Below are 15,490 nucleotides of genomic sequence, written 5' to 3' on the forward strand. Positions count from 1 at the left end.
TATTATTAAGTATAGTAAATTAAGTGACTTGCATCAGGTGTCCTTTATTTGCAGGTGTCATTATTTTCAAAATGGTCATTGAATGTACTCTAAACAAAATGAGTCAAGTATTCCAGGATTGCTGTATCTTCTGAAGCATTCCTTTTTCTTTGCCTTCACCTGGGATCATGTTTAATTCTGGAGCCCTGTCAGTTGGATGTGATTTCAATTCTATTTACAGTTCATTGGGTTTCCCAGATCATGTGTCTATATGAACATATAAAATTGGAGCAGAAGTAGGCCATCCAGCCCCTCGAGCTGCTCCGCCATTCAATAAGATCATGGCTGATCTGTTTGTGTTTCGAGTTCCACATTCCCATCTACCCCCGATAAACTTAGATTCTTGTTTTGCAAGGTAATCAATTTACCTTCACCTTAAAAATATTCAAGGACCCCGCCTCCACTGCCTTCTGAGGCAGAGAGTTCCAAAGTCACACAACCCTCTGAGAGAAAAAATTTCTCCTCATCTCTGTTCTATAAGGGAGACCCCTAATTTTAAAACAGTACCCCTTAGTTCTGGACTCACCTACAAGAGGAAATATCCTTTCCACATCCACCTTGTCAAGACCATTCAAGATCTCATACACTCCTCTAGACTCCATGGAAACAAGTCCAGCCTATCCAACCTATCCTCATAAGACAATCCATTCATTCCAGCTATGAAACCTCCTCTGTACCACCTCCAAAGCATTTACATCCTTCCTTAAATAAGGAGACCGAAACTGCACACAGTATTTAAGATGTGTTCTCACCAATGCCTGGTATAACTGAAGCATAACATCCTTATTTTTATGTTCAATTCCTCTCATAATAAAGGATAGCATTCCATTAGCCTTCCTGATTATGTACTGTACCTGCATCCTAAATTCTGTGACCCATGCACTAGAACACCTAGATCCCTCTGCACCTCTGAATTCTGCAGTCGTCCTCCACTTAAGTAATACCCTGCCTTTTTATTCTTCCTGCCAAAGTGAACAACTTCACATTTTCTCACGTTATACTCCATCTGCCAGATTTTTGCCCACTCACTCAACCTATCTATATCTGTCTGCAAACTCCTTATATCTCCTGCACAACATACTTTCCCACCAATCTTTGTGTCGTCTGCAAATTTAGCTATCATGTCTTCGCTCCCCTCATCTAAGTCATTGATGTAAATTGTAAAAAATTGAGGCCCCAGCACAGATCCCTGCAGGACTTCACTCGTCACATCCTGCCTATCAAACAAAGACCCATTTATACATACTCTCTGTTTCCTACCAGCCAGCCAAACTTCTATCCATGCTAATATGTTACTTCTTACACCATAAGCTTTTATTTTCTGCAATAACCTTTGATGTGGCACCTTATCAAACGCCTTCTGGAAATCCAAGTGCAGTATGTCTATGGCACATGTTACTCCTTCAAAAAACTCTAATAAATTGATTAAACATGATTTCCCTTTCACAAAACCATGCTGACTCTTCCCAGTTGCCTTGAATTTTTCGAAGTGCCCAGTTATAACCTCTTTGAAGATCTATTCTAACACCTTCCCCATGACAGATGTCAAGGTAACTGGCCTATAGTTTCCTGTTTTCTGCCTCCCTCCCTTCTTGAATAGATGCGTTATATTTGCTACTTTCCAGTCTTTTTTTAAATTCATTCTTGGGATGTGGGTGTCGCTGGCTAGACCAACGTATATTGCCCATCCCTTATTGCTCTTCAGAAGGTGGTGAGGAGCTGTGTCTTCTTGAACTGCTGCGTTCCATGTGGTGTAGTTACACCCACAGTGCTGTTAGGGAGGGAGTTCCAGGATTTTGACCCAGTGACAGTGAAGGAGCAGCGACATAGTTCCAATTCAGAATGCTGTGTGGCTTGGAGGGGAACTTGCAGGCGGTGGTGTTTCCATGTATCTGCTGCCCTTGTCCTTCTAGATGGTAGTGGTTGTGGGTTTGGGAGGTGCTGTCTAAAGAGCCTTGGTGAGTTCCTGCAGTGCATCTTGTAGATGGTACACACTGCTGCCACTGTGTGACGGTGGTGGAAGGAGTGAATGTTTGTGGGTGGGGTGCCAATCAAGCAGGCTGCTTTGTCCAGGATGGAACCTTTGATGTCTGATGGAACCTTTCTAGAATCTAGGGAACTTCAGAAAAATAACGCCAAAGCATCTATTACCTCATTAGCCACCTCTTTTAAGACCCTAGGATGAAGTCCATCTGCCCCGTCCCCCCCAGCCCCCCGCCAAGGTGAGTTTGGAGGTAGGGGGGCATTGAAACAGGTGAGAGGGTGCCAGGTGAGGACCCTGCTGCCTTCTCACATCTGGCCCATTTAAGTGTGAGATAGGAATGCTCATTCCTACCCCAATGCCAATTGAGGCCACTTATGGGCCTCATTCCACCGCTGCTGGTTTTCAACCAGCGGCAGGCGGGGACTCGTTATGTATGGAGCCTGAAAAGCCAAACCCTGTCATGTTTGCTTGTGGGCTCCTGGTGCGGGGGTGGGGTTGTCCCTCGTTCAAAGGCACTCAGTGCCTGAATCAAGGGACCCAGCTTCGGGAGGGAGGGGGAGATGCCGCTGAAAGCCAACTCCTTGCCCTTTCTTCCAAACTGTTTCCCCCCTCCCACAACCCCATCTTGCCCTCATTCGCCTGTGGCCTGTGGTCCTGCGATGATCTTGGGCCTCTGGTGGATTCATTGCTGGCAGCTCTCAGTGGGGTTGGGTGGAGGTGGGATTTCTGCCGCCAGGGCCCATAATCCCAGGGAAGACCCTCTAATTCCCAGTCAAGTGCCTGATTGACAATTAATACATTGGGCCTTCCACAGAAGGGGCAACGTGAGGCTCACATCGATTCTACAGCCAACCAGTGAAACCCCCATCACCCGATTAAATTTCATCCCATGTTGCTCCAGTTGCTCCTGGCTCTGCAGAGAATGATGGTAATGAATATTGTCTTGTCGTCATTTCGAGATGATAACTGCCGAGGCCACCTCATATCAGACCCCTCTCCTTCTTGATTGCTGACTCGCCAGCCCCATCCCCTGCTGTATGCAGTCACAGTTCTCTGCGACGTTGATCAGCTGATATCACTGACCTAGCAGTTGGGGGTGGGGGCACATTGCAAGAGGACCAGTTATTTCAGTGCCGTTCCCGTCTTTTGTGAAATGCTGAGTTCTTTACGCAGAGAAACCCCATTGCTCCTGGAATACAGCCATGCAAGCATTCAATTCCAGAACTAGGCCAGTTTCTGTCCCGCAATGGTCGCTGGGTAAAGAAATCTCCATTACGTAAAAACTTTTTTTCTCATCGGTTGCCGCCTCACTCTTACCTGTCTGCCCCCTGCTTTCAGTCGCAACTAGATTTGGTGCACTGAAAGCTGTCTGTAGTTCAGAATTTAAATATGTCCATAGTTTCAAGGTGCAACTTATATCTATTATAATGTAAGTATTTGGGACTGATTGTTTTTTTTGCAGCTGTCAATCTTTTGATGGTGTCCATTTATGCTGATTTTACTACCAATGATTATCTCATATTGAAATCTACTGGTGCCATACCTGCTGAGTGTTTCCAACATCTGTTTTTCTGTCTGATTTCTAGTATTTATGGTATTTATGGTATTTTGCTTTGTGTTCTATTAGAAACTAAATCTGCCGCTTTGTTTGAAATACTGCTAAATAAAGTTGGCCCTGCACATTGTAACAATGATGCTATTTAGCGAAGCTGGTATGGTAAAATCCTGCCCCCATTTGTTCTAAAATGGGTATCTTTCAGTACCAGAACTGCAGAGTGAAATCTCAATCGCTCCACCATTGGTGTGTTTTCCTTTAACTGCCTAAATCCTGAACTCCGGAATTCATTGCCTAAATCTCTCTGATTCTCCAACTCACTTTCCTCCCTTAATACCCTCCATAAAACCTACCTCTTTGACCAAGTTTCTGGTCATTTGACCTAATAACATCTTATGTGACTTAGTATCATATTTTGTTTTAGGTAGCCCTGTGGAGCGCCTTGGGACATTTTGTTATGTAAAAGGCACTATATAAATGCAAGTTGTTCTTTTTTAAAGAAAGCTTTACTAATTGTGTTGAATCTTCTGGCTTTAGGAAAAGTGGACATTGTTGAGGATGCAGCAGGCTTTACAGGAAGCACAAAAGGTAGCAATTCTGAGGTCCAGTCACTCAATTCCTTCCAGTCTGACTCATGTGATGATAATGGTAAGGCAGCATTACAACCTACTTCAATCAGTTTAATGTCTAGTTCACTTCACAGGCTGTGATGCAGAATAAAATGGTTTTTGCATTGTTATGTCTTGTGTAAAAGGTGAGAAAATATGAAATCACTGCTGACCACAAACAAAAGCATTGATTGCATGGAGTGTTCACTTCCTGCCAAGCACACATTTATAGATTGATTTATTATTAGCAAATATATGAAGTTACCAAGGTTAAGATAAGTCAATGCTCGGAAATGGAACACATTTTTACTTCTGGCACCAATATGAGGTATGGCACAGATTGGATGCAGACTATTTTGCTACAAAAATACAGGATAAATTTTAAAATGCTGATACCCCAGAAGGGAGCCTTGCTCCCTGGGGTCATGGAATCACTAAATCTAAAGCCTTGGGAGAACATTACTGCATAAAAGTTTTTTTTCTATATTCTACATTTACCAACTTTACCATCTGAATGAGATCCTAGCTAACTGAGCGTTTTTGAACTGTTAACCTGCAGCACTAGGAACTGGGTGTTAATGGGCCAAATTATTTTACATAGAGCCATACAACTGGGACAGAGCTTAAATCCATTATATCTTTCTGGGTTGAATTCAACACCCAGGCCCAGGAATGAAAGGTCAGTGTTTAAACCCACTGTGGTACTGAATTCCCACCACACATGCTGGACTCCAATGTAGCTTGTGCAGTAATATAATATACACTTGTGAAAGTCTGAGCATAACTAACCTGATGCCATATAAAATTAAAACATAGTGCTGGAAAAACTCAGCAGGTCTGGCAGCATCTGTGGAGAGAGAAACAGGTTTAATGTTTCGACTGGAATATGACTCATTTGGAACCCTTATATGCCTTATATATTTGATGTTCTATACATTGGCTTTGATAATAACCGCAAGGCAGGAAGCAAGCAGGGGAGATGAAGATTTAGCAGCCTGCGAAATCTAATGGAAGAACCTGATTTTAACATTTTTTCTCTGTTACCTGGCCACAGTCAGCCAGGTTGAGAGACTGGGATGTTGATGAGTGGATGGATAGACCATGGCTCCACGCTGTAGTTAGAAATTAGGCATTGGAGTGAAGCATTGAAGTGGCAGCAGATCTGAGGGGTTCGGGCACTGGGATGGGAGCTGACATTGAGGTGGGACCAGACATCGAGAAGGGAGGGCGGGGCAGGGAGGAAAACAGGCAAGCTTGGGTATCAGGAGAAATGCACTCCCACTCTCCCTGGCCCACAAACTAAAAGCTTTTTCCTGATTTATTGAGCTGTCCCATCTGGTCATTCTCTCCTCCCTTCAACTGCCATGTCTGCTGAGGCTTGGGAAAGCTTGTGAGTCTGCCATAAATTTAAAACAGAGCTAAAATGTAAGGCACAGAGCCTCTTTAAAATATTTAAATTTGCGACCTGTCTCCGGAAGGCAGATTAGGCATCTGCCCCCAACCCCTACTATTAAAACTGGAAGTGGGCACATTGGAGGTAAGTTGGTGATAGGTTTCCAATTTGTAAATCTTTTCCTTGTACTTGAAATTTATTCTCAGGCTGTGGGTATCATTGGCAAGGCCATAAGCTATTGTCCGTTCCTAGCTTCCCTAAGAAGATAATGGTAGGCCATTTGTTATTTGATACAACTTAGTGGCTTGTAAGGTCACTTTAGAGGACGGTTAAGAGTCACTCATATTAGTCTGAGGCTGAAGTCACGTAGAGTTCAGACTAGGTAAGGATGGCAGGTTTATTTTCCTAAAGGAAATTGTTGAACCAATTAGGTTTTTAGTGACAATCTGTCAGCCTCATGGTCACTTTTTTTCATTACAATCTTTTTATTTCCAATTTTTTTTAATACTGAATTCAAATACTCAAGTTGGCATGGTTGAATTTGAACTCCTGTTCTCTGGATTAACCAAGTATAATCATCACTGCTTATTAAAAACTTGCCACAAGATGGCACCTTATGACCAATGTGATACAAGTATTTCTGCTAGATCTCTGTATCATAGTATTTCCTGTTACATAGTCTGGAGAGATTGCAGTTATATTTGCTGATTAATATGATCAAATAATCACTTCTGTTCAAGTACTGAATAAGGTCCTGAAGTGATAATGTTATGTTATGTTACACTTGTCCAAGAGCTTCAAGTAATGTAAATACATTTTTCATAATTTCTTCACAGTGCATTTATTCTTTCAAGAAGGTAAATTTACCTTGAGTCAGAGTACAATAAATATTTCAGCTGAGATTGCAGCATAACAATAATGTCATCCTAGAAACTGTTTCAGCATTGCCTGCAGAGATCTTAGGGATTTGCTTGTGATCTGATGTTTTCTTTCTTCCCTTAATTCACATACAACACTGCTTTCAGTAAGGCCTCACCAGTGAAGCCATGACCAGTCACTGGGTGTCATATTGTTGTGCTTCAATTATAGCTCATTGGGCAGTGTCATCCGGTCCCATTGGCGACGGGTGTCATGGCGGGTGGGGGGGAACAATTTGGCATGAGGGGCAGAAATCAGTTTCACGCAGGTGTGAAATCACAGCTGGATCATCTGATGGTGTCCGCCATGCCGCACTCCTAGCCAAGCTGTTCCAGTACAGCTACAACACTAGCATCTATCCAGCTATGTGGAAAATTGCCCAGGTATGTCCTGTACACAAAAAGCAGGACAAATCCAACCGGCCAATTACCGCCCCATCGGTCTATTCTCGGCCTCACTACAGCCTTGGTTCAAACATGGACAAAAGAGCTGGACTCAGGAGGTGAGGTGGGAGTGACTGCCCTTGGCATCAAGCCGCATTTGACCAAGTGTGGCATCAAGGAGCCCTAGCAAAAATGGAGTCAATGGGACTCAGGAGGAAACCTCCCCGCTAGTTGGAGTCATACCCAGAACAAAAGAAGATGGTTGTGGTTGTTGGAGGTCACTCATCTCAGTTCCAGGACATCACTGCAGGAGTTCCTCAGGGTAGTGTCCTCGGCCCAACCATTTTCAGCTGCTTCATCAATGACCTTCCTTCCATCATAAGGTCAGAAATGGGGATGTTCGCTGATGATTGCACAATGTTCAGCACCATTCACAACTCCTCAGATACTGAAACAGTCCATGTCCAAATGCAGCAAGACCTGGACAATATCCAGACTTGGGCTGACAAATGGCAAGTAACATTTGTGTCACACAAATGTCAGGCAATGACCATCTCCTAGAAGAGAGAATCTAACCATCGTCCCTTGACGTTCAATGGCATTACCATCACTGGGTCTTCCACTATCAATATCCTGGGGTTTACCATTGAACAGAAACTGAACTGGACTAGCCATATAATTACTGTGGTTACAAGAGCAGGTCAGAAGCTAGGAATCCTGTGACAAATGACTCACCTCCTGACTCCCCAAAACCTGTCCACCATCTACAAGGCACAAGTCAGGAGTGTGATGGAATACTCTCAACTTGCCTGGGTGAGTGCAGCTCCCACAACACTGAAGAAGCTGAACACCATCCAGGACAAAGCAGCCTGCTTGATTTGCACCATATCCACAAACATTCACTCCCTCCACCACCAATGCACAGTAGCAGTAGTGTGTACCATCTACAGGATGCACTGCAGGAATTCACCAAGGCTCCTCAGACAGCAATTTCCAAACCTATGACCACTACCATCTAGAAGGACAAGGGCAGCAGATAGATGGGAACACCACCACCTGGAAGTTCCCCTCCAAGTCATTCACCATCCTGACATGGAAATATATTGCCGTTCCTTCACTGTCGCTGGGGCAAAATCCTGGAACTTCTTTCCTAACAGCACTGTGGGTGTACCAACACCACATGGACTGCAGCGGTTCAAGAAGGCAGCTCACCACTACTTTCTCAGGAGCAACTAGGGATGGGCAATAAATGCTGGCCCAGCCAGCGAAGCCCACATCCCATGAAATGAATTTAAAAAAAATGAAGGTCAGGAAATATAAAGTAAAGGCTACAGTTCTAAAGGGGTTCAGGAACAGAAGCACCAGTGATTATATGTGTACAAACCTCAGTTATGAGGATAAATTGGAGAAGCTGGGGCTGTTCTCCATAGCTAAGAAATGGTGGGGGAGGAGATTTGATAGAGGTGTTCAAAATCTTGGATGGTCTGGACTGAGTAGATCGGGAGAAACAGTTCCCATTGGTGGAAAGATCAAGAACCATGAGGCCGTAGATTTAAGTGAATAGCAAAAGTGCCAAAGGCGACATTAAGAAAATGTGTTTTTCGCAGCAAGTGGTTAGGATCTGGAATGCACTGCCTGAGACAGTGGTAGCAGAAGATTCAATCATTGGATTCAAATGGTTATTGGAATTTAATCTGGATAGAAAACATTTGCTGGGCTATGGAGAAAAGACAGGAGAGTGAGACTAGCTGAGTTGATATTGCAGGCAGCTGGCATGGGCACAGCAGGCCAAATGGCCGCCTCCTGTGTTATAACCAGGCTATGATTCAAGTGGCAGCCACTTTGCAGACAGCAGCATCCTACAAACAGCAGTGAGATAAATGATCAGTTTATTTTCGATAGTGTTACTTGGCAGGAGTGGGGAGCACAGTGATTGCAAAACTGAGTACAGCATTAACAGAGTAACGCCATTTGTTGCCATTCACAAAAGGATTGGCAGGGGCTTGCATTACAGAAAGTGTGGGCCAGTTAGAATCTCAAATTTAAAGCTGCTACAGAAATTGAAACAAGAGTAGAAAACAGAGAGATTGGCTGTTGAGCCAGTAGTACAGTTTCATGCAGCTACCATTAACCAATGTAAAATTTCCAGAGCTGCTTTATTAGATACTTACATTGTCTTTAGTTCCATATTCAACAGGCCGAAATTGTGTTTAGAATTATTGTTGAACTTCCCAGAGCACCATCTTAGCATGCAGGAAAATAACGAAACACATTGATCTTCCAAGGAATTAATGGTAAAATTTCTGACATAAAAGGAAAATCTTTAACTCATTCAGTATCAATTTGGTTCAGCAACAGCACTAATCTAATATAAACGATTGGCCCAGATCTTCTGATCCCAATAGCAGCGGATGCAGCGATGTTACAGCCAATGAAGTACTTTTAAAATGTCATCACTGTTGTAATCTTCTGCAGCCTCACAATGCTTAAGTTATCCCCGCTGATCTAAAACTGGCCTCTTGAACATCCCCAATTTTAATTGCTCCATTGCTGGTAGCCGTGCCTTCAGCTGTTAAGAGCCTAAGTGCTGAATGGGTGAGGAGGTCTCATGAGAGGTTCGGGAGCAGGCTGTGGAGTGCTTGAATCTGAGAGAAGCAATCTGAGCACTGAGCAGTGGGATTAGAGGCTGCTGAGACCGGAGTGAGGGCTGAGAGCTGGGCAGGCTGCGGCACTACTCATGAGTTTGGGAATTTTAGTTTTTAGTGGTTGTGAGTAGGACTGGGGGGCAAAAATATGCCAATAAAATCTAAATAATACTACAACAGTTTATAATATATTAGGCTAGAAATTGGCCCCTACTGTTTTTTGGGGGTCCCAATTTGGTGCTACCCCCTCATTTACCTTATTGTACCATTGGTCCAAGTGGGGCCAATGCTGCTGGCTGCCTGAGAGCTCAGCATGGGGACAAGCAGCATTCGCAGGGAACACATGGTGCAGACAACTCACTCCTCTGAAAGGCAGTCTGTCTCTCTTTAAGGGAGGCTGCACTGAGTAACGGGAAGCTAAACCTCTGTCTCTCTACCTTTGTTTCTTCCTTTAAGAATCTCTTGAAAACCTACATCTTTAACCAAGTTTTGGCCAGCTTTTTTTATTCTTTCATGGGATGTAGGTGCTGCTGGCATGGACAGCATTTGTTGCCCATCCCTAATTGCCATTGAGAAGGTGGTTGTGAGCCACCTTCTTGAACTGCTTAGGCCTCTGCGGCCCTAATATCACCTTATGTGACTGGATACCTAATTATGCTTTACAGCACTCCTGTGATGCTTTATTCTGTTAAAGGTACTATATAAATATAAGTTGTGTAATAAAAACAGAGGCACATTTTATTTTACTTTTGTCCATGAGCAATATGCTGAACAAAAGCGGTTGTAACAATATATTTCCATTAGCTTTAAGCCAAAAGTTATCAGGTTGATGTACATCAACCATGAAACCTCAGTTTCTTTTCTGTGATATTTGTAATTAATGATGATAACTACATGGTAATGCGGAATGTATTTCTTCAAACGATGTACATATATTTAATGAATTTATTTATGAAATCTTAATGCACAAATGCGTCAGTAATTTGATCCCAAGGTACAGATGCATCATCTTCACAAACATTGGTGGGATGAAGGTTTATTTCAACTCAATATACCCATTTATGCTTCTGTTCTTCAGTGTGTTAAAAGAGACACGCTGGTGCAATACAGCTTGTAACTTTGAAGCTCCTTCTCATTGAAAAAATAAGTGACAGCATACATATTGAAGTCAATGGTGTGTAATACCCTGTGATTTTCAATACATGATTATGATTGATATTCCTTATGGAACATCGAGGTTGTACAGCTGCTCTCAACAAAAGTTAACAAAATGAAGTCAGGATCAACTGCTTGTTGCTTCCTTGCCATGATGTTGCAACTTTTTTCAAAGGTGGCCTCCCCACTGAGAAGTTCCATTTTTAAAACCTGCCCTACTATAAAACATTAAGAAAGATATTGTGTTTTTATTTCACAATAGCCTTTATTACAGTTATGCAACAGAAAAGATCAAAATGCAGATTGTTTATTCAGTTGCTCTTCTTCAATATTCTTGCATTTGCCTTTTCAGTTCTTGGAGGTTTACACCAAATAAATGCCTACAAATTGATTTAAAACTGCTTACTAACTTTGCACTGCTTTCTGCTGCTCCTTTTCCTACCTTGTCCTTTTCTTACCCTACCCTAAAAGCTTCAATAGTGACTGTTATACGACTGGTCAATGATGCAGTTGACACAATTGAAAATGAAGGTATTTAACTTGCTACTTGCTCTCCTCTCTTCTTGTGAGATAATGATATTTGGCATGATACAGTCAAACAGTTTACCTCACGTTGAAAAACCCACGATGTTGCTTTATCTTAATTATAATCTAAACTCAAGAAAAAGCTAACTTTAGTTAAAATATTAACCACACTAGAAGCTTATTTTTGAGGCATTTGTTTTCTGAAGTAATCTAAAATTTGTGACTATTCTAAAGAGCCAATACCAGTTACTGACCTATTTATTGAATTTCTGCGGTCTCAAAATTACAATGTGTAGTGTGAGCATAAATACTGGGAAGATCAAAACCATTTATTGGAAAGATTAGTCCCGTTCACTAGCCTCAGACTCCATCGTTCTCTCTGGCAACTAACTGAGGCTGAACCTGTCTATTCACAGCCTTCAGCTGAGTTACCAACCCCATTTCCTCGCCATCACTAAAACCATCCACTTTCACCTCCATAACATTGCACATCTCCACCCCAGCCTAAACCCAGCTGTTGTTGAAGCCCTAATCCATGGTTTTGTTATCTCTAGACTCAGCATTTTTCAATGCTCTCCTGGCTGGTCTCCCAACTTCAATAAACTTGAACTCATCTAAAACTGTGCTTCCCATATGCGATCGGGCATAAAGTCCCATTCACACATCACTGCTGTGTTTGCTGACCTACATTGACTTGTCATTTAGCAATGCCTCAATTTTAAAATTCCATCCTTGCTTTCAAGCCCCTCCTTTGCCTCTTTCCTCCCTCTCTCTGGAACCTCTTTGAGCCCTAGAACCTCGGTGAGACCTTTATGCTCCTCCAAATAAGGCCTCTTGCACATCCCCATGCCTTCCACTGCCTTGACTCTAAGCCCTTGTGTTCTCTCGCTAAATCTCTCCATTTCTCTGCCTCTCTCTCCTCCTTTAAGGCACTCTTAAAAACAATTACTTTGACCAAGTTTTGGGTCACCTGCCCTAATACCTCCTTATGTAGCTTTGTGCCAAATTTTGTTTTAAAACACTCTTGTAGAGCACTTTGGAATGGTTTACTATGATGTTATATCAATGCAAGTTGTTGTTTGTTTTGTCCATGATTCCACTGATGGTATTAGCCCATTTTTATTGCCTCTATAATTTTATATGAATACATTAGGCATTTATATTCTGATTTCAGTTATTTCAGGGTTTTTCATAGAATCATATTGCACAAAAGGAGGCCATTCAGCCCATCATGTCTATGTCAACTCTTTACAAGAGCTATCCAATTAGTTCCACTTCCCTGCTCTTTCTTTTTTATTTTTATTTTATTGTTGTAGCAACATTATTACTGATTTTACCATTAAAGAAACACTTGAAAATAGAATCTGATGATATGCAACAACTTTCTTTCCTAATTCAAATCTATTGATCATAGATATTGCCTTAAAATCAACAGCATTAATTTAAGATAATTTAACTGCACTGAGGATTTAAAACGATTGCTTTTAAAAAATGTTCTTTGTCAATAATTTTTTATAACATTGTTTCTTTGCTTATATGCATCTTTGAAGCTTGTCAAAAATGTTTCATTTAGTTTGAAAATTAGAGACACCTGGCAGTGCATATCAGCATAATTGTCAGGTACGTCTCCTCCAAACCTTTAATTTGTTTACATTTTGGTGGACATCCATGATGCTAAAGGCACATCTGAGGCACCCGGCATTGAGGCAAGCCAGAAAGTCTGGCATTGTGGCCTGGATAGGGGAGAGTGGTAGTCAGGGCCCCCTCCCTCAGAAACAAAAGTTCAGCTACCCCTGGAATCTTTTTTTTTAATGATCCTGACACCACATCCACAATAAGTCAGCTGGTGCACCTAGTCTCACCAGGCATACTTGTACTGACCATATGCTGGGTCCCAATGAAGACCTGGGAATTGGAATAACAATAGGAATCCCCATTCTCCACCCCTATACATCAAATGCTATGTTTGAGGTCGGCCAAGGCACAGCTCCAAAAGGTCATGCCAATCAGTCCTTGACCAGGACCTGATATATCTGGATCTTGGCATAGCTTTCAGTCATTCCAGCATATTCCTGCTGAAGTCACGGCAGGACTATGGTGTAACAGCCTCTAGTTTTCAAGGCCACGGTATTAAAATACAGCAAAATGAAAAGCCCCAGGAAAGGTTTTCTGGGACAATTTCCTACCTGATAAATAATCCTAGATTAGGGAAGTAATCAAAGGGAATTAAGAAAAAACTACACCAAGTTCTGTAACAGAGCATAAGAATCCTGTTTCTGTGAAAGAGAATTGACAGATTTAACAGGATGTAGTCTGAGTGTCATTACAGAGAGATAACTGAAAGGATACTTATATGATACATTAAAAAAGTACAGAAGTACTAATTTACAATGGTCAGATTTGAGTAAAATAAAATACTGTATGATATTCCTGACAGTTTAAACTCTTTTGAAATGCAGTTTTGAGCTGATACCCGGAACAATTTAGAGACATCCTTGCTTCATTATAATATACTGATATAGAAATATGTGTGTTTTATTATAGTGTTTAAGCTAAACATTCTCCAAAAAAAAAAGTGAACCTAAAATCATGGTGTACCATCACTGTTAAAAACCTAAGACAAACAAAATAATTTCTGATTCCTTTAATCCATTAAATGTGATTAAACAAAGAAAAAGTAAATTTCAGTTCAACCATGAAGAAAATGAAGCATCAATCAAATTAGATACTCAAAAATGACAAACCATAAAGTATTTTAGAACATTTTTGTGATGAAACCCATGTTAGATTGTAAGTGCAAATATACCAAGACAGTATCCTTCATTTGTTCTAAATCCTATCAATTGGAATACTGGTTTCCAATGATGCACAATTCATTATTGCTTCATCTGGTGAAGATGATATTCATTTATTGATGTGAATCAATAAATATTATACTTGATACAAAGTGCAAATCTGTATTAAATCTTTTCATACTTCAGTAGATTTAGATTAAAAAATGATGATTGTAATGGATCCACGATTTAACTTGTTTTTTAAGGATACTCAAGTCCAGGCAGCAAGAGGAATAGGAACAGTGTACATTTTGCTGTTGAGCTAAATGTATGAACAAGGTTTTTACTGTGCTGTTTTAAAGCTATTGCAGTGTCTATATGTTCTGTTTAACTGATGTACTTGAGGTATGTTTTTAACCAAACACTCATTTATTTTCACTTTCCACCTGACAGTGTCCCTTATGAAGGAGGGGCAGAGCTACAACAGAGGTGACTCCCAGACACTTCCGATCTGCTTGTTAATGCTACCCCAAGATCTTTTATTTTAAAGCAGCAATTTGCCTCATTTGTTTTTGGAACTCAATTCCCCATTGTGTATGCATGCAGCAAGAACTGTGAGGGTTACAGTAATTTCTAGCAGAGCATAATATAAAATAATTTGCAAGGGCATGGATTTACTTTTGAATACCATGTTGTTTATGTTGACCTTCAGGCTGAACTCATTTTGTAAGAATAATGAATTTCAATCTTAATAATTAATTTAAATCAGTGTCCAGCTGCTTAAACACAAAAGTGGTGACCTTAATATTGACAGACATTATAATCTTAAGTAATATTTTTTAGAAAAAATATGTACTTAAACATCAGTTATCACAATACTTATTAGAAATGAAATCTGCATGGTTTAATTGAAATGCATCATTCAACAATTTGCTGGTTCAGCTTTATTTTATCAATATTGCAGCTTTTACAATAAGAAGTGACTGGCTTTCAAAATGCATGTTGATTTTTGGTTGGCCTTTGCATGAATTTGACATCCTACTTCATTCTAAGCATGCTGTTATGTGTTTGGTCAGTGAATGTCACACATAAAGCCACAAATACAAATATGCATAGTTCTGAAATAAAAAAAGGAACACCTTACATGTTCAGTATTTGATGGATAATAAATCCTGTTTCAATGCAAGTCAAGCACTGATTTTTAACCGTTTATTTGTGTACTTTTTAAAATATAAATTCCTTAAAATTTATACAGTCACTATGGAGCTTGTATTGATTGACAATATTTCAATTGGAATTGTACTAGAACCAATCCTGAAAGGTTGTGATGCAGAAGCATCCTTTTAGTATTAAAAGGTAAAACTAGTTGGCCATTTAAACACATACATTCCAAGTAACAAATCAGGAAATTATTTGGGATAATTAGATCTCTGGATGTGCATAGTTTAATTGAACACACAAGTGTTCTAGTTTAAGTGCAAGATCTATATATAAAAATATTCAATGGGAAT

The 15,490-nt window shown here is 40.8% G+C and overlaps 1 protein-coding gene across 3 annotated transcripts in view; it reads left to right on the plus strand.

The window, feature by feature from the left end:
• LOC144682893 (protocadherin Fat 3-like) overlaps nucleotides 1-15,490 on the plus strand; it is a 689,075-nt gene that overhangs the window by 670,416 nt on the left and 3,169 nt on the right. For 2 of the 3 annotated variants that reach the window (XM_078545758.1, XM_078545759.1), the window contains 2 exons: nucleotides 4,116-4,226; nucleotides 14,433-14,468. In XM_078545758.1, the coding sequence (XP_078401884.1) occupies nucleotides 4,116-4,226; nucleotides 14,433-14,468 (147 nt within the window). The remainder of the gene's footprint in view (nucleotides 1-4,115; nucleotides 4,227-14,432; nucleotides 14,469-15,490) is intronic. The other variant, XM_078545760.1, reaches the window with a different exon arrangement.

This window comes from Cetorhinus maximus, chromosome 7, assembly GCF_964194155.1.
Source record: "Cetorhinus maximus chromosome 7, sCetMax3.hap1.1, whole genome shotgun sequence".
Taxonomy (NCBI): Eukaryota; Metazoa; Chordata; class Chondrichthyes; order Lamniformes; family Cetorhinidae; genus Cetorhinus; species Cetorhinus maximus.